Source organism: Phycodurus eques, chromosome 14 (genome assembly GCF_024500275.1).
Source record: "Phycodurus eques isolate BA_2022a chromosome 14, UOR_Pequ_1.1, whole genome shotgun sequence".
NCBI lineage: Eukaryota > Metazoa > Chordata > Actinopteri > Syngnathiformes > Syngnathidae > Phycodurus > Phycodurus eques.
In genome coordinates, this window is record NC_084538.1 from 2,969,559 (window position 1) to 2,994,851 (window position 25,293).

Consider the following 25,293-nt stretch of genomic DNA (forward strand, 5'->3'; position numbering starts at 1 on the left):
ATGCATGTTCGACACAATACAGTTCAAAACAAGTATGTTAGAAATTTTTTTTTTTTTTTTTTTAGTATATTTTCGAGAATAAAACTATATATTCAATGTGAATGAATTGGTATATTTTCAATGTTCATATCTTTTTAGATTGGAGCTATTCTAAACAATAAATGCCACATAATTGCTGATTTGACCAAAACGTTGATCCCTTCTTTGTTTTAGGCCAGCACATTCGTGGAGGAAGGTGAGAAAGTTTCCTCTCGAATCAACATTTCTGCTCAGGGTGAGTCCCAACGTGACAACAGTATACTGTGCGGGTAGTACGTGTACATGCCAAATGGGACAAATACGTCTATTTTATTTATCAGACGGCCGCCTTGAGCCCCTGATGACCTCATCGCCGCGGTCGCCACCGACTCGTAGTCGACGTCGCGCCGCCTCCTTTGGCTCCACGTGCTCTTCGTCCGTATCCGGCAGCTATCGGGACATCGCGGCCGCGCTGCTGGGCCGAGCGCTGGCCGAGGTAACGCAAAGCCCTGCAATTTTGCAACATCAAAAGTTAGAAATGAATACTTTTACAATCCCACGAGAATGATGTTGTCCATTTTCAAGAAAAAAATTGTTTCATTTTGACAGAAAAAAAAAATAATGAGAAAAAGGAAGTCATAAGTCATTATATGACCAAATGCTGTACTTGCAGGAGAAAAAGAAGGCACAGTCCTAGAGGAATAGTCCTTTTTAGTTGGGGAAAACCCTTTTGGAAAAAAATGTATATTCTTTAAAAATATCAGATTTTTCTCTTTTTTTTTTTAAAGAAAAAAAGTAATATATTGACAAGATACTTTGGGTAAGAGTTTTTTTTAATGGTCTATTTTTTGGGGATAAAACAAGTCATATTTTCAAGATATAAAAAAGTACATATATTTTTGAATTTGTATATTTTCAACGTTAAAAAAAAACATTTAAGCGAAATAAAAAGTTGTCAATATAAAAAAGTAATTTTGCAGGGAAAGTTGTATATTTTTGAGACAGTCATAATCCTACGGCAATGAAGTCTAATATTTTGAGATAAAAGTTCGAAAGGGGGAAGTTAGAATTTCGAGAAGATTTTTTTTTTAAATTATGGTTAATAATAGTCACTTTTGTGATAAAAATGATGTCCTTTCAAGCTAAAATGTCATATTTTGGAGGGTAAAATGTCATATTTTGGAGGGGGATTTGTATGTTTTCGAGATAAAAAGGCATCTATTTTTTTTTAGATAAAAAGTCATATTTTGGAAGGCTAAAGTTGTATATTTTGTAGATAAAAAGTCTTAATTTTCTCTATGAAATGTCACAGTATTTGGGAGGGCGAAAATTGTATATCGTCAAGATAAAAATGTGCATATTTTCGAGATAAAAAAATCCTAATCCTATGGGAATGAAGTGATTTAGGTAATATGTTCGAGAGTTAACTCTTATCTATGACTGACCAACCCGATGTTGCTGATTTTGAATGCGTCCTGCAGCTCCGACTGGCGTCCTGCGGTGATTTGAGCAACCTGGTGAAGGGGAACGCGTCGGCCGGCTGGAGGTGATGTCCTCAATCTAGTCCGTCGTTATCTGGGCACACCTTGATCGATTGATTGCTCCAGACACCAAGGAGAAGAGCGAGGCATCCAGGCCTACTACAGGCCGTCGTCCAGCCCTTCGGTGCACGCCTTCCTGGGGGCCGCCGAGCTGGACGGACCCCCGGAGCGCCTGTGGGCGGTCCTCCGTCGGCCCCGCAACGCTCAGGACTACCATCCGTCCGTCCGCACCGCGTGGACTCGCCCGCTTGATGGCAGCACTCACCTGGGTCAGATATTTACATTATTGCCACAGTTACACCCTGGAATAGACTATTCCTATTTTCATTGTTTCCTAAGGGGGAAAAAGTCACGATAGCAACACTTTTACACTGGAACAAATTATTTTTTTACCGATGGAGGAAAAAATGTGCGATGGCGAAAGTTTGACCCTGAACCAGTTTGTTAGGGCAGAAACATAATGGGGACAGTTTGACCCTAGAACAGACTATTCTATTTCCATTATTTCCTATTGAGGAAAAATACAGTATATACTGCAGTATAATAAATAGAAACGAATGATAAATTGCATAAAAAATCAAAATGAATCATTATATCCTGTATGTATATGTTACCTTTTCTTTCTTTTTTTTTCTTTTTATTATTTAAACTAGTCTCCCCCCCCCCCCACATGCCTGTTTTAATTAATCAAATATGATCTTCGAGCTCAAAAGTTTGCCCACCTCTGACGTTCGGGTTCCACATTTCAAATTCTGAAGTTTTCCAGAACCTTCTCCTGTGTCTCATTGTCTCGCGTGAAAACGTGTGTGTCCAGTCTACATTTTAACAGACGCGTCCAGCTGCCACTTCAGCCAGCCGCGAGACTTCTGCTGCATCAGCGCCGAGTCCCAACAGGTCAGCACGCCGCCAGCTAGTCGTCAGCCACAGTGGACAACCTAAAAAGTCCACACACCCCTGTTCAAAAGCCAGGTCTTTGTGATCAAGATAAATAATATCCAAACTTTTTCACCATTTGAGTGACCTTTAACTTATACAACACAGTAGAACAAAATGTAGAGAGGGGAAGTAAAAATAAACAACTGAGAAAATGTTGCACAAGTGTGCACACCCTCTCATAACTGGAGATTTGGCTGTGTGTAGAATTAATCAATCACATTCAAACTCTCATTAAATGTAAGTCAGCAAACACCATTTAGACTTCCTCCAATTAATCCCAAATCAGATGTTTTAGTAGGCTTTTTTTAAGATATGTATTTTTTATCTTTCTAGTAGAAATTTGCAGGTTTCATGCTAACACCGACTGCTTTTTGGACCTGTTCCTAATTCCCTCCGCATCATCTCTGATGTTTATTTATACTTCCCCTCTTGAAAATATATTTTTTCTTCATGGAGTTGTAGAGGTTATAGGTCACGTTAATGATGTTAATGGTCCATTGGAATCCTTTGGGAAGATTTGGTCTTTCCATTTTTACATCCTCACTGATAAGAAATTATCCGTTGTTGTGCAGTTCTTGAGGTAATATTTTACAGTACTTTTTATTTTACAGTAAACCTTGGATTCTCTTCTTGGCTTGAACTGTGCAACTTCAATGAACCACGCGTTTGAAATAAACAAATTCAAAGAGACGTTTGCAACCCCAGGGCGACGTCCGCGTGCTGGCCATGCAGTCCGCGTTCGACGAGTCCCTCCCGCGTCCCGGCCCCGACGCCGTCCGAGGCGAGATGATGCCCAGCTGCTGGCTCCTGCAGCCAATCGGACGCGGCGGTTGCGGGCGCGAGGCCACCCGGGCGGTCTACCTGCTGCAGGTTTGGACCGCCGCTGATGTCAAATTTCTTGTCAAAACTACGGAGGCCCAGATATGAGGTGGAAAAAATATTTACATTGTGGCCACACGAAACCGTAGATATAACGTGCACACAAAGGGATCATTTGTGGCCGCGAGTTTGGTTTAATGAACATGGAACATACAAATGAAAATCATTCTTGGAAAGTAAATCAAGCGCACCCTGTCGAGAAACAGTCCGGTAGACCGAGACCAGTTTTTTCCGACCTTTATTGAGCATATTTTACATTAGAAAAATCTTACGGAACACCACCAAACAAAAAGTCGCAAAAAGTATTTACGGTGAAACCGCGCACGGCCACAATTTTTTTTCCGCGTGTCGTGTCTCGCGATCCGTACAAAACTATCGTCGTGTGTTGACGTTTCCCGGGTCTTGTGGTCCAGGTGGACCTGGGCACGCCGTCTTTGCCGGCGCGGCTGCTGGGCGCGGTCGCTCGGAGGCAAGCGGCCGTCGTGGCCGACCTCGCCGACGCGCTGGACACGTGATCGGCCGTCCGCGCTTCGCAGAGGAGGGATTCCGACTTTCCATTTTGCACCTGACATTTGTATTGATTTGAGTTTTAAAATGTTCTTTGTACACAACGAGGGCACTATCTCCTTATGAGCAGCTTTATTTTGATATATCTATATATGAAGGTCGGGTTTGTTTGTTTGCTTTCAACAATCTTAATGCGAGTTTACCAAAGATTATTTTTGTTTTAGTAGGTCAGTTCCAAGTGGATGTTTCGGGTATCATGTTGGTGAGTACCACCATTGATTCTTGACTAACATTAAAATCCAGTAACGTGTTAGCGGCACATGAAGACAATCGGGTTGTTTTTGTCCCCGTTTGGCCCCGTCCCGACCGAGGGCGTCAAACGACCCGACTATTTTGTGTTTTTTGGCATGTTTCCCACGTGCCAGACTTTGCGAATCACCGACGTAGGAATCCTCCTGCGAGACTTTTAACAGTCCACCAGCCAATCGCGACGCTTCCTGAACGTGCCGACTGTAACTCCACATATTTTCCTCCACCACCACAACGCCAAGCGGACCTTATTGTTGTTGAGTTATTAGTGACTACTGAACTGTTAGCAGCCCGCACACTGCACCTCTTAACTTTTGTATTAATGTACGTGTTTTTCGGGGGCCCCCAACACCGCCCACAAAATTTCACTCCATAGCGCCCTCTGGACATTTAGAGAAAAAAAAAATCAGCTGCCGCTGATCAGTTTTACCAATCGACATGAAAGTGAGTGGATATGTCTATTATACCGGGCGCACGAAAACGTCTCAAGGACACAGGCTTGAAATCGGACATTTTGGTTGGAAGCCGCCATTTGGGGCAAATTCCAGGGCTTTGACAAACTCACCTGGCAATTGGCACATACGAGCTCCAAGGGTGGCGCATAACGGCAAAGTCTGATCATCGTGGATTTGCTGTGAAAAAAGGCGGCGCGAGGTTTGATCATTGTTGCTGAGAAAAATAAGATGGTGGTGAAAAAGGGCTATTTTACAAAAAAAGCTGCGACCCTAGTAAGGATAAGCGGAACGGAAGATGAACGAAGGAATGAATGAACGCAGCATGTTTTTTTTTTTTTTTTTTTTTTTTTTTTTTTTTGGCGACAACTTCAAAGTCACTTGCGCCAGCGTTTCTTTTTTGTTTTGTTGTTTTTTCGTACCTCATCTGAACTATGCAAGTTCTCATTGGGAAAACCAAAGACATCCAAAAATGAAGGTACCATGAAGGAATGCTTTCACAGCCATTTTTCCATGTTTTTTAGCTATATATTTAGCTATAGCTATATATATATATATAATTTTATTTTTTTCTTGTGGTGTTCAACTTACGCTGTAAATGTGTTTTTATGTGTAATATGCATAAGCATTGTGCATTTTGTGCTGTTTTTTTATAGTAAAGATGTTATTTGGACATGTTTGAATAAAAAAAATGCATATTTTTACATTTGTCTGGTGTATCATTTATAGCAAAACACATTGTGTTCATATTCATTAAATGTATATTGCTCTATCGTATTGTCACTTATTCATGAATGAGTTTCCCCCGTGATGAGTTATGAATGCTGCTTACAGTTGGCGTGCAAAGGGAGAATTGCTGGTGATTGTGCAAGTGTGCAAATGCAATTGATGATGTGATGTTGTCATCCTTTCTTTGTGTTGCGTTAGGGGTGGGTGTTGACGATCGAGGGTCTGTGGCGGGGCGATGGTGATGATGGGTGGAGTCCACGCGCATGCGCGCGGCTCAAGACGTGCCACTTTTGTTGCAGCCCAGTTTTGGGAATGTGTAGTGCCCCCCCCCCAACCCACTCACCACGGACGGGATGCGCCCACTCGTTATTTTTAACCCCACAGGGCGGGTCAGTGGGCCGGCTGCCTCTCGGGAATGAGCGTGGAGCGCCCCCACACCCTCCCTCTTTTTTTTTTTTTTTCTTTTTTTTTTAAACCCCCCTTCTCCTGGTGCCCTGCACGCAGGATCAGCGCGGAGCGGGACCCCGATGCGTCCAAGGGACCTTAAAGTGACCGGCGGCTGGGACGAGAGAAACCACTCGGACGGATTTCATTCAAACAAAGTGAGTGCAAAGTTAAAAACGTCATGTTTCTTTACGGACTTTGGTTGCGTGGCTGTCATTCGCTTCCGAAGAGCACCTGTTGCGACGTCACGTCAAACACTTTCCTCGCCGTTTTAAACTCAACATTGGATTGTTATGATCATTTTCAAGTTGACTTTTACCCCTAATTTGCGTCATGTTGCAGCCGGGCGCACGAGGGACGTTTTACGCACGCACGATGACGTGCGCGTACAAGGACATTGAAAGTGTCATCGCGTAAACGTCACAAAAGTCAGCTGAGGCTTGTTGTTCATGGTGTAAATGTGCAAATTGCACCGTTTCCATCGACCGAACCCACTCAAACGTGAGTATAATGCATTAAAACAACTTATTGATCTTAAAACGAACAGAAAGCTGCCATGTCATTCAGAAAATGAGTCAAAATGTACTTTATGCTGTTGGGGGGGAAAGAAAAGGGTTTTAGATCCTGCAACACATAAAGTACAGTCCTCTTTATTGAATGTATCTAAGATTAAAGTGTACTCTTAAGCTGCTGTTTCATCCAGAAAATGTGTCAAAGTGTACCCCCCAAAAAAATGTTAATGTCTTTGATATCCAAAAAGATGCACACAAAGAAAAGTGAGACAAGAAATGCAAAAGTTTCCTCTTTATTGAGTATAAAGCATTTAAACATTGTATAAAGCTTAAAATGAACGAAAACGGTGCTATTTCATCCTAATAATGAGTCAAAAGTCTGTCATATGGGGGAGGGGGAGGGGGGGGGGGTATTGTAAAAAAAAAAAATTGTATCCCAAAACACAGGAATACAAAGCAGAGTGAGCCAAGAAATGGGAAAGTTCCCCTTAAAAGGACACGCGTGTCTGGACCAGCCAGCACTTTACAATGTAAACACACTCCAGAAATAGTTTGTACACTTTTTTATTTTTTTAATGTTCTTCTTTTAAGCAAGGCCTCTGAGGTTGTCCACTTCATTAGCTTGTATTCAAGAAGTAAGTAGAAGAAAGCGCTGCCTAAATGTTTGTTGTGTCTGGATTGAGCGCTGCCACCCTGCTCTTCCTCTTCCTCCTCCTCCTCCTCCTCCTCCTCAGTGCAGTTGCTGCAGTTTGGAGTTGCAGAACGCAGCAGGTCTCACGTGCCGTCTCTTATTTCAGCGCCTGTACACTCGCGACTATAACGCCCACTCAAAGCGGGTTTGTGCTCATTGCGTCATCACACGATGGCATATTGATAAGATAGTTAACAGATACGGAAAGGCCTCACCAAGGGCTTTCGTTTGAGCGATAACTCGATGGGGTTTGTGGTGCATAGGTTTTTTTCCCTTTAAGACCGGTGAATAAATAATTTGGCAAAGTTGCTACAATTACTATTAAAACTATAACAACAGTTTTTTCCCCCCCTCAGAACTATCACCTTTTGCTTTTAAAACTCATTCACTGCCATTGACGGCTTTTGAAGTCAAAATATCCATGTTAACTGAGAGAGCTGGCAGTGATTAAAAAAATTGAAAAGGACCTTATTTCTCGAAAAAATACTTTTTATTAACATTAGAACTTTTTTGTCCAAAAATGCAACATTATTCTTGAAAAATTGCCTTTGTTCCCCTCTGAAAAAATACAGCTTTAGTCATAAGACCAAAGTCTTTTTGTAGTCGAAAAATACCGCTCTATTTTCTTTAGTTGAACTCTGACAAAGATAATCGAGGCCACTGGACTCTTTTTGCTTAAGATGTTCCACCTTTTAATCCAAAAGGCTTTTTTGTGACTTCTTTGGTCTGTGTCACATGAGGTGTTTGGTTGTTGTTGCTGCTAGGCGAATGACTGTTTTACATAGCAACCGGTCGCTCACCTGCCTAGCCACTTTTCCCATGGAATGAAAAAAATCTGTGGCCAAAGCGCTTTACAAAACCTCACATTTACGCACCAATGTGCGGCTCCTGCAAATTAGGCTTCAGTGTCTTGCCCGAGGACATTTGGACAGCGGATAGTCAGAGCAGGGAGTCTAACCGACAACCCTTTGGTCACAGCAGGACTGGTGCTACCAACTGAGCCACAGCCGCCCCGGTATGGGTGAAAGGTTACGATAGATAGATGGATGGATGGATGGATTGTCATTGTCACTTGTTTTTTCTATAAGGGGAAAAATGCCGCACGTACCAGAAGGAGCAGCACAATGTCCACTGAATTGAAACAAAAAAAGGTGTCAAAAATGCTTTTAACTCTTTACATTCTATTTTAGCATGTCATTACTGTATGGTTTTATAAAGTACAATATTATAGAGTGCTATTTTTCTTTTTTAAAAATGTGTTAATTCATTTTTTTAAATGCAATTGTTTTTGTTTTTTTTTAATGGGGAGGCTGGAACGGATTCATGGCATTTGCATTCATTTCAATGGGGAAATCAATCTGATTTGAGATATAGAATATAGACATTAAAAGCGAGCCGAATATACGAGGTGGCACTTCGCAGGTCAAAGCGATGTAAAAGCACATTTGTTCCTCAGTCTATGAAATCGATCAAGACAAACGGGGAATAGGACGATGGTGACGTCACGACGACGATGTCCGATCGCTTGTAATCATGTATGCAGCCGTCCCGTGCCCTAAGACGAATAAAGAGAAGGCATGCTGACAGTTGGCGGGCCCGTTAGTCCAGTTGTGCCCGTGCCTGTGTGTGTTAAGGCGATAAGCCCCGCCCCCTGACCCCCGCCACCTACGCGCTTGATAAGGTCCATCTGCGACCGCGTGATAGCGAACAGTAAACCGAAGGGAAACCTTCGGAACTCGTCACTGAAACATCAGCCATAAAAAGCGCTCCGTGCACGTTTGCTTGTACAGTCAACCCTTTGCTATTCCATAAAAACATGTTGACTATTGCCGATTTTAATAAATTACAGATGATTTGATTATGAAAAATGCATCATGAGTGCGAGTACGTTAGCGTGTATGTTTCAAAGGTTGGGGGGAAAAAAGATGCCTGGAAGCTGGGAAAATGTCTTCAAAGTCGGAAAGATGTCTGAATAGACGGCAAAATAGGCCTCAGGAGTAAGAGAATTATTCCTCAACCTCCACCCCCCCCCCGCAAAAAAAACAACTCAATTGTCTGCTGGAGGGGTGGGGGTGGTGTTGATCATTTTTTTTTGGGGGGGGGGTGGCGGTGGCATGTGGCTGATAAAAAAAATCCAAACTTGAAACGTAGTATTGTATAGCTTCTGTACGTGCTGATATTTTGACTTACTTTTTGTCGGCAGTGGGCGGGGGGGGCATTTTTGCAACAACACCAATTTATTTTAGGGGGGGGTGAAGATCGTTTTTTTGGGGGGCTAAGGAAAGAAAACTTCAACATTAACACATAATATCAAATTTTGTTTTTTTTTTGGGGGGGGGCTTGAGAAGTCTTAGCCCCCCCCCCCAAAAAAAAATAGGCCTAGCGACACCCCTGCCTCAATCTTTAGTTGGCCACTTTCTCAGAGTGAGAAAATGTTCCCGAGAAGTGCTTCACATCTGTGTTGCATGCTGAGGTGCTAACCTAGCCCGAGATGGGCGGACGACATCATTCATAGCGGTGTCACTTTGTTGCATCGGAGTGTGTTACTCCCAACACACACACACACACACACACACACACACACACGATAAGGGAGCTATGCCGTAGCCTGATAAACCGCCATTCCGCGCTAAGCATGAACACGCTGCCAATGGGGCTGTGGGTCAAAGTGACAAAATGGAGCTGGTCCAGGACGTCTTATTGGCGACGTCGCTTTCCCGACAGTTGGACTATTTATAACAACACGTCCGGCGTACTTCATAAGCCGCGCGGTCCTACGTGCAAGGCACCCGGCGGTGTTCATACGGAAGTACAGATGTGCCGTCTTGATTTTGAAGTTGAAATTGAGGTCATGAATTTTATGATTTGGGAAAATGTAGTGTCCGCAATTTGATGGTGAAAAACAAGTAATCGTGTTAATTGTTCAAATTCGATCCTGTACATCTTTACCCTTATCGTATTCATTCTCCCCTCAAATAAAACCTCATTCACGCAATGTTTGAACTTTTGACACAAAAGTAAGACTTTATTCCTGTAATGCTAAAGCTTTTTTTCTTGTGAAAAATAGTTTTTGTCCTAAGATTAGGATTGTTTTCCGTCTCAGAAGTGTTATTTTCTCGTGCGAAGTCTTCTCATCCATGATTTTGTGTGCACATATTCATAATTAAAGTAGTATTTGATGGCCACTAATGAGCATTTTCAGTGCACGGTATACCTAATTTGTGGCTGCAAATGAGCTTTTTGTGGGCACAATTTTGTATTACGTGGCCACAAATTAGTATCCCATGCGCGCGTTATAACCAATTTGTTGCCGCTAACGAGCATTTTGTGTGTGCACGTTATATCTATATATTGTGTCCTGATTATGTGTGTTTTCGTTCTGTTCCAGACCACTACCAGGAAAAAAAGCCACATTTTTTTTTTTTTGGTTACCTTTTAAACAAGAGGACCCGAGGACGCCGTGACGTCCCTTCCACCGAACGTCGTCCCCTGAAAGCTCCACCATGACTTCCACCACAGACTTTGACAATGCGGAGATCACGCAGCAGTACAGTCGCATCAACACTCGCTTCGAGCTTCCCGACGAGGAGCTGGACAACGACAACAGCTCGGCGCGACTCTTTGAACGCTCGCGCATCAAAGCCCTCGCAGGTGTGTATTTGTGTGTGTGTGTGTGTGTGTATACTCGTCTTAATTTGGCTCCACCCTTGACATCCTACCTGCCGGAGGTGGGAATAATTCGTAAGTCCAAGTATTAACCTGCAAGTCTCAAGTAACTGTGGCGAAAATTAAACTAATATTTCAAGCAAGTCAAAACAAGTCATTACTTGGGTGAAGCCTTGGAGTTGAGTTTTTCCTTACGTTTTAGCCAAGCGTGTCCTAAAATTGGCGACTTACGTCGTCTCGACTCGAGGCGAGTCACGTGACTGGATGTGCCCCACCTCTGCCGCCCGCATTCCCGGAATGATTCCCATCTTGACTGATGCGCACAGCTGCGGGCTCGCCAGCTCTTTGGAATTTTCCACCTCAAGCCTCAACCGCCGCTAAGCACCTGCGTAACAGCTAGCGGGGTTTTTAAAAATAGACGCGCTTTCTCTGCGGGAAGGACAGACAAGCATGACAAAAAAAAAAAAAGGACGGTCGGAATGCTTTCACTTTACTACCTGCAGAGTCGTAACGAGATTCAGTTCAAAATTTGAAGGTTGAAATAAGTACGTCGTTATCAGGTCAACAAAGTGGTTCGTTGTTTTTAATTTTTCACTTTACGACAAAAAATCAAATAAAAATCAACTTGCAACAAACGCCATCGAGTCGTACCTCATATGAAAGGCAGTGAGGAGGGCTTCGTAGATCTGTAATTACTTTGGCAACCTTTATTGAATAAAGTTGTATTTTTACAAGTCATAATCATGTGAATAAAAAGCTGTGTCGTTGAATAAAAAGCTGTGTCGTTGTAAAGGTGTAATCTTACAAGGGTCAAGTCAATTTTTGCGAATAAAAGTTGTCATAATAATTCGGAGGTAAAGTTGCATTTTTCTAAAAAAAAAAAAAAAAAAAAACAATAAAAAAATAAAAAAATGCAGAATTCTGATTAAAAAAAGTTGTTTTACAAGAATTAAGTTGGATGATTTCTAACAAAAGTTGTCATGTCAATAGTAAAAAGAGACATTTTTCGAGAAATGGGAGTAGTCATTTCTTTTCTAAGAAAAACATATGTAATGTTACCAGAATAAAGTTGTATCTAAAAAAATTGAATTATTCAGACAATAATGAAAAAAGTTGGGATTTTTTTCTGCTAAGTAGTCATGTTACTCATAAAAAGATTCGTCAATAGAAAAGACGTAACCATATTAATATAGACAAAAAGAGATGTCATTTTACAAAAGTTAAGTTGGAATATGCCTACAAAAAAAGAGATGTCATCTTACAAGGACAAAGTCAGATTGTTTTTGACAAAAAGTTATTCTAGGAAAAGATTTTAAGAGTAAAGTCATTTTCTTCTAAGAAAAAAAAGGAACTGTTACAAGAATACAATTGCATTACTATTTGACAAAAAAGACCATCTAAGGTGAATAAAGGCAGATTTAAGTTTTTCAAAAAATACAGGCGTATTATTAGGAGTATTTGAAAAGCTGATGAATCAAAAAGTCATCATATTACAAGAAAAACAGGAAGTCAAACTTAAAAAAAAAAGGCATAATCGTAAAACAAATGTAATCCTTCAAGAATGACACACAACGGTACGTAATATCGGCTTTTTTTTCTTGTTCTTTATGACTGGCCGACTCGTGAACGATACATTGGGAGTGGGCGGGGCTTCCGTGTACATGAAAGAAGGAGAACAAGGCAGCTGGTAGTTGAGGTGGAAGTAACTGCTTGCGAATGAGAGCCGCAGGCTGGCGGAGGACTCGTGCCGCCTGAGAGCGGCGGCATCATCACACAAAGTGGCGAAGACCACGACGAGGAGGAGGAGGAAAGGAGGGAGGGAGGAGTCGGCGCGAGGAAAGGAGGACAGAGAGCCGGGAGACGGAGGAGAGGCGAGACGTGGAGTCCGGCTCCTCTACTTGAGTGCTTATTGGCGGGCGGCGGGCGAAGATGAGCAGCCCGTGCCTGCTCCGGGCGGCCCCCGTCAGCCAGCCGCGACTCCGGAACGTCAGGATCAGCCTGAAGGCCGCCTCGAAGATCCAGGACGCCAAGGATGCCCGCTACCCGCCGGCGGACGACGACGCCCCCGTGCGCAGCCGGAGCACCCCGCCCGTGCACCGGGCCCTCAGGAGGGCGCCCGGGGGCCGGGGCAAGCGGCAGCAGCAGCATCGCCCGGAAACCAACGGCACTCTCCCGGGGCTCGCCCCCGCCCCCTCGCCGGCCCCCTCCCGTCAGCGCCCGGTCCACCCGTCCCCCTCCTCCTCGTCCTCGTCGTCCTCCTTGTCCGCCCGCGGCATGAAACGGGCGCGCTGGCTCAGCTCCAGCGCCTCCAACATCTACTTCAACTCCATCCTGGACGGACGCTTCAGGCAGCTGCAAGGTACCGCGGGGCCCCCCGGGGTGGTCTCGCTTCCATCCTCTATGCGTGGATTGGGCGGTGACGGGAGTAGAGCAGTGGTGTCAAACTCATTTTTGTTGCGGGCCACTTTGTAGTTACGGTTTCCGTCAGAGGGTCGAGCGTATAAATGTGTACGCCTCCGCATACTACATTAACAGTGGAAGCTCGGTTATTTCATATGCCCGTCGTTTTCGTACAATTGAAAATGGTCCAAACGCTAAATGCATCCACCTGCCTGCGTCACTCCCAACTTTCCTATTTTCAAATGCTTGCCATTTCTCAACGTTGTTAGAAACGACGACAATTTTACATTTTTGTCCAGAAGAACACGAAGTAGATGCACGTGATTTGCTTACGCGGGCCACGTGGAAATGATACGGCGGGCCCGATCTGGCCCCCGGGCCTTTAGTTTTACACCTGTGAAGTAGGGAGTAAAAGTAAAAACAAAAATGAATACTTGAGTACAGATTCTTGAAAACTCTTAAGTAGATTTTTGTACAGATACCTATTTAAGTGCTTGAAGTCATTTTTGTCTTTTGTTTCTAAAAATGTTAAAGATGCTTAAAGGTTGCCGTTAGTACTTCTACATTTAGCAGCGCTACTTAAGTACGGAGTGTCAGTACTTTTGCCACCTCTGGTACTAGAGGACGCTGTGGCTTTGCCCCACTTGTTCACTGGCTTCAATAATTCATGGCGCCGACTTCTAAAAAGGTTTGGGATGTTTCCCCCCCCCCCCCCCCCCCCGCCTTTTAAAACCATAATTAGCGTTTTAGCGTATTTGGCTTTTGTTTTTCCAGAACTTAACGGTTTGATGGAAATCATTTTGATCCTGTGACAGCGGCGCATTAGAGAAAAGACGATGGCGAGAGTGAAATCGTATTTTCAGACATCAATGCAGAGTACACAAGTAATGGATACGCTCAACGCACAATTTGGGACTCGACCTGGAACTCTCTGCGATAATGTTAGGGTTTAGGTTTTGGGTTAGGTCCAGTGTTACGGGTTAGGGTTAGGTCCAGAGCTAAATAAACAATACCTGTCTGTTGTGTTCGGTTTTATGGTTAGGGTTGGTGGGACAAGGTTAAGTCTAGGTTCAGTGTTGGGGCTCAGTTTTAGGGGTTAGGGTTCGGTCCTGACCAAATTAAACAATATGGAGGGATGGGATTACGGTCTGGGATTTAGGTTTAGGAGTTAGAGATTGATCCAGGCCAAGTTAAACAATATGGAGAACTCGAGTTCATATTGGGTGTTTTAAGTGTCGTGGTTAGGTTTATATGGTTGTGGTTGGGGGATTAGGGTTAGGGGTTAGGATTAGGTCCAGACCAAACCAAACAATTCACAGGGTTAGGTTCAGTTGGAAGTAAAAATATGCAGGCTTAGGGCTGGTAGTTAGGTTTTAGGGGTTGGGGTTTTAGGTTTAGGATTGAGTACAGACCCAAAATAAATGTGTTAGGGTTGGTGGTTAGGATAAGGGTTGGGGTGGGAGGATTAGGTTCATGGTTCGGGGATTAGGAGTAGGATGTTAGGGTTAGGTGAATAGGGTTGTTGTTGGGTGTTTCGGGGCAGTGGGTTCGGTTTTCGGGTTCGGCGCAGATCGAACGAAACGAGGAATAGCGTTAGGGTTGTAGATTTGTGCTAGCGGTTAGGGCAAGACCAAACCATATCATCTGGGATTGTCATTAGGTCCAGACTATACTAAAAGAGGTTTGAATTAGTTACGGGTTACACGATATGTTGAGTTCGAATCGGGGTTGGGGTTAGTGGCTGCACAATTTCCAGACCAAACTAGACGATCTGTACGGTTGAGCCGTGTCCGAATCAGGTCGGAATCAAACTAAATGATATGTATGCTTAGTATTGGGGTTAGGGTTTAGGTTACCATACTAAACCCTATGTGGGGTTCAGGATGGAGTCTGGTTCATCTTAAATTTCGTGGCAAGGGTTTGGGTCCAGACCAAACCAAATGATAGGATGATCCAAATGCCAGGGAATCAAAGACCGGCTAGTTAGTCGTGTTTTTTATTTGATGTTCCAGAGTCCAGCAAGAATGCTGAGCGCGGGGGAAAATGAGGTCACGGGACGGCGTACATACAGTACCGGCCGAGTACAACCCGGTACAGCCGAGTACAGGGAAAATCCATCAGCATGAATAAGTCATGTGGCCTTTCACTGGAGAGCATGAGAGACGACTTAAGGAAGGGCTTGTCAAACACGCCGCTGTTTAGTCAGTCTCGGACTGATACGACGAGAAAAAAAAACAAAAACTGGAAGGGGGCGGAGTCATCTGTGACGATCATGATGATTATGATGATGATTGTGCAGTCCGGACAGGTTCCTTCTTTCCTTAATGTATTGAAATATACCGCAATGTTATGCCGCCTACTTTTGAAGCCGTACCGTAACAAAATTCAGGGTTGTCTAATGTGTTATTTTTATTGGAAGGGACCTTTGTAGGCGCCGCTGCACCGTGTGTTTATTTTCACGACATTTTGACTTCAATCGTATCAACTAAACAAAAGAAGGGGAAAAAACTGGAGTAAAGAAGTCATATTTTAATAATAGCATAACATTTCGACTTTTACAACTTTTTTTGTGACCTTGCGACTTTGATTTTTTTGCGTCAAACATTTTTTTCCCTCATACAACTTTTTTTTCTTGAGCACAGACAACCTTTTACTTATTTTATCATGAACGATTACAACTTTATTCTCAATTAAAAACTTTGGTCATATTTCTAAAATCATGTCTTTTCACTAACAAACATAAAAATATGACTTTTTCCTCATACTTAATATTTTGTGTTGTAATTTTAAGACTCTCGATTTTTTTTTTTTTTTAATAATTGAACACTATGACTTTTTCCAAAAAAAAAAAAAAAAAAAAATGTTGTTCTCATAATATTTTCATGTAATGTCGCGTAACATTACGACATGAATTTCAACTTAGAACTTAAGTGGTTGGCTCTCTGGCACTTTTTCCATAGAAAAGCATTATGAGTTGCACGCACGGCACGGCACGGCAAGCTTTGTGACTTTGCCCATAAAAGATTCCCACGTCCAAGTCTGTTCAGATGAAGACCAAGAAGAAGTTGGGGAGGAAAAAAGGGGGGGAAAAAAAAGAAGCTAAAAGACAAACAAAATGACAAGCGAACATTGAGCTGACTTGAGGAGACAACGCCGCGTTCCACGATGACGCAATAAGTAGAGTCGGCTAAATAAATGATGGCGTCTTGCTTCTGGCTGCGCGCTCGACAAGTAGACCGTGAAAGTGTCGCGCCGATTCAAACGCGCAAATAAGCGCCGACACCTGACGACCATCACGGCTGCAGCTGTGCGCGCGCATCGTGGAAAGCAACATGTCGCAATGTTACGCAAATAACGCTTTGTGTTATCCAGATTAAACTGGTAGCGATAAAAGATCACGTTAGAGAAATTGTGGTAATGGTACGAGAAGGAGAAAAAAAAAAAGTAACGCAAGTTAAAAATAGAAGAGTCGTAGTAATAGTAACAGTTGTAATGTCGCAAGTATAAAGTCGTAATGGTACGACGAATAAAAATAGTCCTTGTGCAAGAAAAAAGTCATCTTATGATGAGAAAAAAAACATTGCATTTATGGAGAACAAACTCGTATCATGAGAAAGGGGGGGGGGGGGGGGGGGGGATGGCCTTACACTGGCGTGCATAACAAGAAAAAAAGTTAGCATGCTAAAATTGAAAGTCAAAAGAATCTTCTTCTTTTCCTTTCGGCTTGTCCCGTTAGGGGTCGCCACAGCGCGTCATCCTTTTCCATGTAAGCCTATCTCCTGCATCCTCCTCTCGAACACCAACTGCCATCATGTCTTCCCTCACGACATCCATCAACTTTCTCTTTGGTCTTCCTCGAGCTCTCTTGCCTGGCAGCTCCATCCTCATCATCCTTCTTCCAATATACTCACTATTTCTCCTCTGGACGTGTCCAAACCATTGAAGTCTGCGCTCTCTAACTTTGTCTCCAAAACATCGAACCTTGGCTGTCCCTCTGATGAGCTCATTTCTAATTTTATCCAACCTGGTCACTCCAAGAGCGAACCTCAACATCTTCATTTCCGCCACCTCCAGCTCTGCTTCCTGTTGTCTCTTCAGTGCCACTGTCTCTAATCCGTACATCATGGCTGGCCTCACTACTGTTTTATAAACTTTGCCCTTCATCCTAGCAGAGACTCTTCTGTCACATAACACACCTGACACCTTCCTCCACCCGTTCCAACCTGCTTTGACCCGTTTCTTCACTTCCTGACCACACTCACCATTGCTCTGGACGGTTGACCCCAAGTATTTAAAGTCCTCCACCCTTGCTATCGCTTCTCCCTGTAGCCTCATTCTTCCCCCACCAGCCCTCTCATTCATGCACATATATTCTGTTTTACTTCGGCTAATCTTCATTCCTCTTCTTTCCAGTGCATGCCTCCATCCCTCTAACTGTTCCTCCAGCTGCTCCCTGCTTTCACTGCAGATCACAATGTCATCTGCAAACATCATGGTCCACGGGGATTCCAGTCTAACCTCATCTGTCAGCCTATCCATCACCACTGCAAAAAGGAAGGGGCTCAGGGCTGATCCCTGATGCAGTCCCACGTCCACCTTAAATTCTTCTGTCACACCTACAGCACACCTCACCGCTGTTCTGCTGCCCTCGTACATGTCCTGTATTATTCTAACATACTTCTCTGCCACTCCAGACTTCCGCATGCAGTACCACAGTTCTTCTCTGGGTACTCTGTCATAGGCTTTCTCTAGATCTACAAAGACACAATGTAGCTCCTTCTGACCTTCTCTGTACTTTTCCATCAACATCCTCAAGGCAAATAATGCATCTGTGGTACTCTTTCTAGGCATGAAACCATACTGTTGCTCGCAAATACTCACTTCTGTCCTGAGTCTATCCTCCACTACTCTTTCCCATAACTTCATTGTGTGGCTCATCAACTTTATTCCTCTATAGTTGCCACAGCTCTGCACATCACCTTTGTTCTTAAAAATGGGCACCAGTACACTTTTCCTCCATTCCTCAGGCATCTTCTCACGCACTAGAATTCTATTGAACAAGCTGGTCAAAAACTTCACAGCCACCTCTCCTAGATGCTTCCATACCTCCACAGGAATGTCATCAGGACCAACTGCCTTTCCATTTTTCATCCTCTTTAATGCCTTTCTAACTTCCCCCTTACTAATCATTGCCACTTCCTGGTCCACCACACTTACCTCTTCTACTCTCCCTTCTCTATCATTTTCCTCATTCATCAACTCCTCGAAGTATTCTTTCCATCTAGCAAGCACACTGCTGGCACCAGTCAACATATTTCCATCTCTATCCTTAATCACCCTAACCTGCTGCACATCCTTCCCATCTCTGTCCCTCTGTCTGGCCAGCCTGTATAGATCATTTTCTCCTTCTTTTGTGTCCAACCTGCCATACATGTCATCATATGCCTCTTGTTTTGCCTTTGCCACCTCTACCTTTGCCCTGTGTCGCATCTCAATGTATTCCTTTCGCCTCTCCTCGGTCCTCTCAGTGTCCCACTTCTTCTTAGCTAACCTCTTTCCTTGTATGATTTCCTGTACTGTGAGGTTCCACCACCAAGTCTCCTTCTCTCCTTTCCTGCCAGAAGATACACCAAGTACTCTCCTGCCTGCTTCTCTGATCACCTTGGCTGCAGTGGTCCAGTCTTCTGGAAGCTCCTGCCGTCCACCGAGAGCCTGTATCACCTCTTCCCGAAAAGCTGCACAACACTCGTCCTGTCTCAGCTTCCACCACATGGTTCTCTTCTCTGCCTTTGTCTTCCTAATTTTCCTCCCCACCACCAGAGTCATCTTACACACCACCATCCTATGCTGTCTAGCCACACTCTCCCCTACCACTACCTTACAGTTGGTAACCTCCTTCAGATTACATCGTCTGCACAAGATGTAATCCACCTGTGTGCTTCTACCTCCGCTCTTATAGGTCACCCTATGTTCGTGCCTCTTCTGGAAAAAAGTGTTCACTACAGCCATTTGCATCCTTGTTGCAAAGTCTACCACCATCTGTCCCTCCAAGTTCCTTTCCTGGATGCCGTATTTACCCATCACTTCTTCATCACCCCTATTACCTTCACCAACATGTCCATTACAATCTGCACCAATTACGACTCTCTCTCTGAGTGGGATGCTAAGAACTACATCATCTAGCTCCTTCCAGAATTTCTCTTTCACCTCTAGGTCACATCCTACCTGTGGGGCATAGCCACTAATCACATTACACATAACACCCTCAATTACAAATTTCAGCCTCATCACTCGATCTGATACTCTTTTCACCTCCAAGACATTCTTAGCCAACTCTTCTTTTAAAATAACCCCGACTCCATTTCTCTTCCCATCGACACCATGGTAAAATAATTTAAACCCTGCCCCTAAACTTCTAGCCTTACTGCCTTTCCACCTGGTCTCCTGGACACACAATATATCAACCTTTCTCCTCATCATCATGTCAACCAACTCCCGAGATTTTCCTGTCATAGTCCCAACATTCAAAGTCCCCACATTCAGTTCTAGGCTCTGTGTTTTCCTCTTCTCTTTCTGCCGAAGAACCCGCTTTCCACCTCCTCTTCTTCTTTGACTTCGACCCACAGTAGCTGAATTTCCAACGGCGCCCCGCAGGTTGACGGCGCCGGTGGCGGACGTTGTTAACCCGGGCCACGACCGATCCGGTATGGAATTCTTTGGATGAACGCTCATATTTGTTTGGCAAGGTTTTAAGCCGGATGCCCTTCCTGACGCAACCCTCTGCATTTATCCGGGCTTGGGACCGGCCTACAGTTTGCACTGACTTGTGCCACCCATAGGGCTGCATTTGAAAGTCAAAAGAATGAAATGTTAATATTATTAGAAAAAGTATGTTTATTTATTTAGATTTTTTTTTTTTTTTAATCATACTACTACCCTCATATAATGATGACCTTTTTCATGAAATGTTTGATCAATTACGACTTTATTCTTGATTCAAATGATGACATACCTCTCATTATAGGCCAACTGAATTTTCATACAATGATACATTTTTTTTTAAAATCATAGTCTCATCTGATTCCAAAATAATAAAACCAAAAATGTCCCCCAATTTCTCCTACTCTTGGACAATTTCCAGCTGAATGAGCCGACCCCGTTTAATCTTGGGTTGTTTGTGTTCACTCCAGACGAGCGCGAGGCGGTCCAGAAGAAGACGTTCACCAAATGGGTCAACTCCATCCTGTCTCGGCTCAGCTGCCGCATCTGCGACCTCTACTTGGACCTGCGTGACGGACGGATGCTCATCAAGCTCCTGGAGATCTTGTCTGGCGAACGGCTGGTAAGTTCATCTCATCTTCATCTTCTCATCAGGTGTTTTTTTTTTTTTGTTTTTTTTCCTGCGTCTTTAATTTTAGCGATTGTCATAATTGCCAGCGAAAATGCAACAATCTGAGACCGGTAGCCAGTGTCTTTTCTCTTTACAATAAAAATAAATTACAGCTTTTTTCCTCTTGCAATTTTTTTTTTTTTTTATCAAATCATTCCAACCTTATTTAAAAAAAACTTTTTTCTTTTTTGCAAAATATTACAACTTTATTCTTAAACAAATACTTTTCTTGATAAAAATATTTCCACAAATGTATTCTCCTAAAATTGCTACTTTTGTTTGGTCATTTTTTTTCCCTTTTTACTCTTGGTATTTCCCTCATACAATTATGACTTTGTCATAAAATACATTTATATTTATTCATTAAATCATGATTCAAATTTTGAAAGACAAAAGATTTCAATAGCATTTTCTCAGAATATGACAATTTTCGTTCGTAAACATTTTTCTTGTCACCTTATATCGTAAAAGCGCATTTAAAGTGTCCAGCCGCTAATTATCATAACATTACGACTTTATTCTCAAAGACAATTTTCTTGTCGTATTTTGGATTTGCTCGATTTCTCATGATAGCTCGACTTAATTTCTATATATATTTCTATAATATTTTGAATATGTAACTTTTATGCCTTTTCCCATTTACGAAGAAAAAACATATTCTCGCATCGTTCAGACATTATTGTCAATCAACAAAGACTTTCTCTCATAATATGACTATTTGCTCGTAACGACAAAAAAAAATATCAACATTTTTGGTTTGTCTGTGTTCTTTTTTTCGGCCCTTAGCCCAAACCCACCAAGGGCAGGATGCGCATCCACTGTCTGGAGAATGTGGACAAGGCACTGCAGTTCCTCAAGGAGCAGCGCGTCCACCTGGAGAATATGGGCTCGCACGACATCGTCGACGGCAACCACCGCCTCATCCTCGGCCTCATCTGGACGATCATCCTCCGCTTCCAGGTCCGGCCGCCGTAATTGTTGATTTTTTGTGGGTATTTTCGGGGTCCTGAATGTTGATTTTTTTTTTTTTTTTTTTTTTTTTTTTTTGCGCCTATGCCATGTAGCGCGAGCAGAGCACGGTGTCAAAAGGTTTCGTCATTAGCATCTTTGAAAATTTGAAATAATTAGCCCGCTGACACCACTGCCACCAGTCGACACGAAATCGGCTGGACACGTCTGTCATGACGGAACGCGCCAAAAATGTCTCAAGGACCCGTGGCCGAAATTGAAGAGGAAGTTGGGCATTTTTGTTTTGAGTGAATTCCAGGACTTGGGAATTTGCCCAAATGGGACCCAGTCGGAAGCAGGAATCCTCGACAAATGGCTGGTGCCAAATTGCCAAGCTTTTCTGCCTCCGCCTTGGATGTGTCAAATTTTGATGATCAAGCTTTGCGGTTTGAGTTCTTCTGATTTTCGCTGCCGCCGTTAGAGAACGCGCGGAAAACATCAGAACGCGTCTTTTACCTTCTCGGAAGGGGTATTTATTTTTAATTTGACAGCGACACTGTTATTTTTAGTTCAAACAATATGGCCCTCTGCATTATTCAGTCCTTGGTGAAAAGATTAAAAAAAAAAAAAGCCGATGACTTTTTGTTGCTGGTTTGCGAGGGCTAAATTTAGTCGCCTCTGAGGGTTTGTCTGTTATGTGACTGCTCCAATTACGGGCGTCCAAGCTGGGGAAATTCAAGACGCTGTAGGATGTTTTCTATTCTATACTGCTTTCTCGATTTTCTTTCATTCTTTACGTTGCTCGTCGTCGTCATCCCGATCAGATCCAAGACATCGTCGTGGAGACCGGCCAGGCCGACCAGAAGGAGACGCGCTCGGCCAAGGACGCTCTTCTTCTGTGGTGTCAGATGAAGACGGCGGGGTTAGTCAAAAAGAAACACTTTTCTTCTTCACTGTACTTTTCACTCTCACAATGGAATCTTCATTAGGGAAACACAGAAAAGACAAAAAGAGCGAAACTATGACCCTGTTTTTCCTCTCTAGTTATTCCAGCGTGAACATCACAAACTTCACCACAAGTTGGAAAGACGGCATGGCCTTCAATGCGCTCATACACAAACACCGGTAAGAACAGCTGGGAATTGTCAAATGGATTCTTCTTTGAATGAATAAACTACTTCGTATGAAAATACATCTTTTTATTATATTTATTATTCTAAAGAAATATAGTGGTGTTGATTTTTTTATTCTATACAAATATTTTCTTTTTATTTATTTCTGTTGCGTACAATTATATTATTTTATGTGTATTATAAACAAATATATTTTAGTTTGTTTTATTAATATTATTATTATGTTCCATTACAATATATAGATGCATTATTATAATTGTTTATTGTCATTACATATCAATATAGTTTTACATTATTATAATATGCATTTAATTCTATGCAAATCTATTACATTTATTAGATATAAAAATATTATTGTAAAAATGTATTATCTGTAATAATCATGTACAAATATATTATTTTATTGATTTCTATTCCATATAAATATATTTTTTATTAATATTGTGTATTACTATTATAGGTATTATTTTTCTATTATATATAACTTCATCACTGTTATTACATATACAAATATTATTATTACATTTATTGTATTTATTGAAATAAACAAAGAAGATTGTCAATCCTTCCCAGACCAGATCTGGTGGACTTCAACCAGCTGAAGAGGTCCAACCCGACGCACAACCTCCAGAACGCCTTCAACGTGGCCGAGAAGCAGCTGGGCGTCACCAAGCTTTTGGACCCGGAGGACGTGTTCACGGAGAACCCGGACGAGAAGTCCATCATCACGTACGTGGTGGCCTTCTACCACTATTTCTCCAAGATGAAGCAGCTGGCCGTGGAGGGCAAGCGGGTGGGCAAAGTCCTGGACCACTCCATCGCCACGGAGAAGATGGTGAACAAGTACGAGACTTTGGCGTCGGAGCTGCTGGCCTGGATCGAGCAGACCGTCCTGGTGCTCAACAACCGCAAACTGGCCAACTCGCTGTCGGGCGTCCAGCAGCAGCTGCAGGCCTTCAACACCTACCGGACAGTGGAGAAGCCGCCCAAGTGAGTTATGCAAACTGACGCCCCCTGGGGTCAGGGTACATGGATGACGTAACAAGGGAAAGAACTACAATACCGTGTTTCTTTTAGGACCTAAGACAATGATTACAACTTTTTTTTTTTTCCCCCCCCAATGATTTCATGACGTTAGTCGACATGTATTCTTTCGTTGCACTGTGACTCATGTTTCTCTGTCAATCGTAATGATTACAACGGTGTCATCCCAACAGGTTCCAGGAGAAAGGCAACCTGGAGGTGCTGCTCTTTACCATCCAGAGTCGCATGAGGACCAACAACCAGAGGGTCTACACGCCCAAAGAGGGAGCGCTGGTCGCCGATATCAACAGGGTGAGTTGTCCCGGACCACAACGCCTGCCGCACGCCGAGTGACGCAACCGAACATGCAACTGAACTGGACGATCGCGAAACAAATTCCAGTCGCCGACTGACCCTCGCAAGTGGCGACTCGCTGCAACGGAAAAACTGTGACCTCTGTTGTTGTTCTCTGGAATGACGTTTTTAAGGCGCCACATATAATGCGGCTCGCCATGGCCACTGCAGCTATGTTGTAGTAATGCAAGGCTCCAAAATGCGAAAACTAGTTGCAGAACTCAGCACACTGTCCGACAGTTCGGTCACGTCACGTCGCTCGCTGCGCTGAACCACCGCGACTGTCGAGTCATTTCTGGGATCCACAGGCCTGGGAGCGACTGGAGCGCGCCGAGCACGAGCGCGAGCGAGTACTGAGGGACGAGCTGATTCGCCAGGAGAAGCTGGAGCAGATGGCGAGACGATTTGACCGCAAGGCAGCCATGAGGGAGACGTGGCTTCTGGAGAACCAGCGATTGGTAGCTCAGGTAACCAAGAGTGCGTAAAAGTCAGGGGTTCTCAAACCTACCTCGTAATCGTAGGCCACTCCACAAACGAGTCAGCTACGTGCGCTATTCGTAACCTCGAAACTGTACGTTGGTACCGTCGAAAACCGAGAACACCCTGTCGGGTTTTGTTACTCGTCCACCACCCACCCATTATGGCTCGGCCAGTTGAGAATCACCGGTTCAAAAAGCTTGGCGGGTCTCTCCAGGACAACTTCGGTTACGACCTTTCGGCGGTGGAGGCGGCCAAGAAGAAGCACGACGCCATCGAGACGGACATCGCAGCCTATGAGGAGCGTGTCCAGGCCCTGGTGGACATCTCCGGAGAGCTGGAGGCCGAGCGCTATCACGACGCCAAGAGGGTGGACGCCCGCAAGGACAACGTCCTGCGCCTGTGGGACTACCTGCAGGAGCTGCTGAAGGCCCGCCGGGGGCGTCTGGACAAGAACCTGACGCTACAGAGGATCTTCCAGGAGATGCTCTACATCATCGGCTGGATGGATGACATGAAGGTAGAAGATGATTTGATTAAAATGTACAGGAGGACATCATTTGACCCTCTGTGAACTTTTGAATGCACGTGTCCAACTGTGCAATCTCTATGAAAGATGGGTTTGCCCGCACCTTCTTTGTCAGGTTCGTCTGCTGTCTCCTGACATTGGGAAACATTTGTTGGAAGTGGAAGACTTGTTACAGAAACACGCTTTACTGGAGAACGACACCGCCCTGCAAGCAGACCGCGTCCAGAACGCCAGTGCTGCTGCCCTCACATTTGCCAACGGAGAGAGTAAGTATTGATGGCGCGGCAGCTGGAACTAGGAAAAGTGCAAACATCTCGAAAAAGAGACAAGCTTTGTGTCAATTGCTATTGGCTAA

At 43.7% G+C, this 25,293-nt stretch overlaps 2 protein-coding genes across 11 annotated transcripts in view; both read left to right on the forward strand.

Moving 5' to 3' along the window:
* Positions 1-5,279, forward strand: part of stard9 (StAR-related lipid transfer (START) domain containing 9) — a 36,947-nt gene extending 31,668 nt beyond the window's left edge. For 3 of the 4 annotated variants that reach the window (XM_061696456.1, XM_061696457.1, XM_061696458.1), the window contains 7 exons: positions 214-274; positions 360-514; positions 1,500-1,564; positions 1,626-1,828; positions 2,374-2,453; positions 3,201-3,365; positions 3,788-5,279. In XM_061696456.1, the coding sequence (XP_061552440.1) occupies positions 214-274; positions 360-514; positions 1,500-1,564; positions 1,626-1,828; positions 2,374-2,453; positions 3,201-3,365; positions 3,788-3,889 (831 nt within the window). In that variant the 3' untranslated portion in view covers positions 3,890-5,279. Of the gene's footprint in view, positions 1-213; positions 275-359; positions 515-1,499; positions 1,565-1,625; positions 1,829-2,373; positions 2,454-3,106; positions 3,366-3,787 lie in introns of those variants that run through there. The other variant, XM_061696459.1, reaches the window with a different exon arrangement.
* Positions 5,280-5,686: 407 nt separating this feature from the next.
* The window catches only part of sptb (spectrin, beta, erythrocytic), a 39,158-nt gene continuing 19,551 nt past the window's right edge, over positions 5,687-25,293 (forward strand). For 2 of the 7 annotated variants that reach the window (XM_061697267.1, XM_061697263.1), the window contains exons 1-12: positions 5,687-5,973; positions 6,158-6,316; positions 10,407-10,669; positions 20,275-20,426; positions 21,261-21,434; positions 22,247-22,344; positions 22,467-22,547; positions 23,129-23,545; positions 23,773-23,890; positions 24,241-24,399; positions 24,627-24,929; positions 25,054-25,204. In XM_061697267.1, the coding sequence (XP_061553251.1) occupies positions 10,522-10,669; positions 20,275-20,426; positions 21,261-21,434; positions 22,247-22,344; positions 22,467-22,547; positions 23,129-23,545; positions 23,773-23,890; positions 24,241-24,399; positions 24,627-24,929; positions 25,054-25,204 (1,801 nt within the window). In that variant the 5' untranslated portion in view covers positions 5,687-5,973; positions 6,158-6,316; positions 10,407-10,521. Of the gene's footprint in view, positions 5,974-6,157; positions 6,317-9,638; positions 9,867-10,406; positions 10,670-11,719; positions 13,044-20,274; positions 20,427-21,260; positions 21,435-22,246; positions 22,345-22,466; positions 22,548-23,128; positions 23,546-23,772; positions 23,891-24,240; positions 24,400-24,626; positions 24,930-25,053; positions 25,205-25,293 lie in introns of those variants that run through there. The other 5 variants (XM_061697261.1, XM_061697260.1, XM_061697264.1 and 2 more) reach the window with 4 other exon arrangements.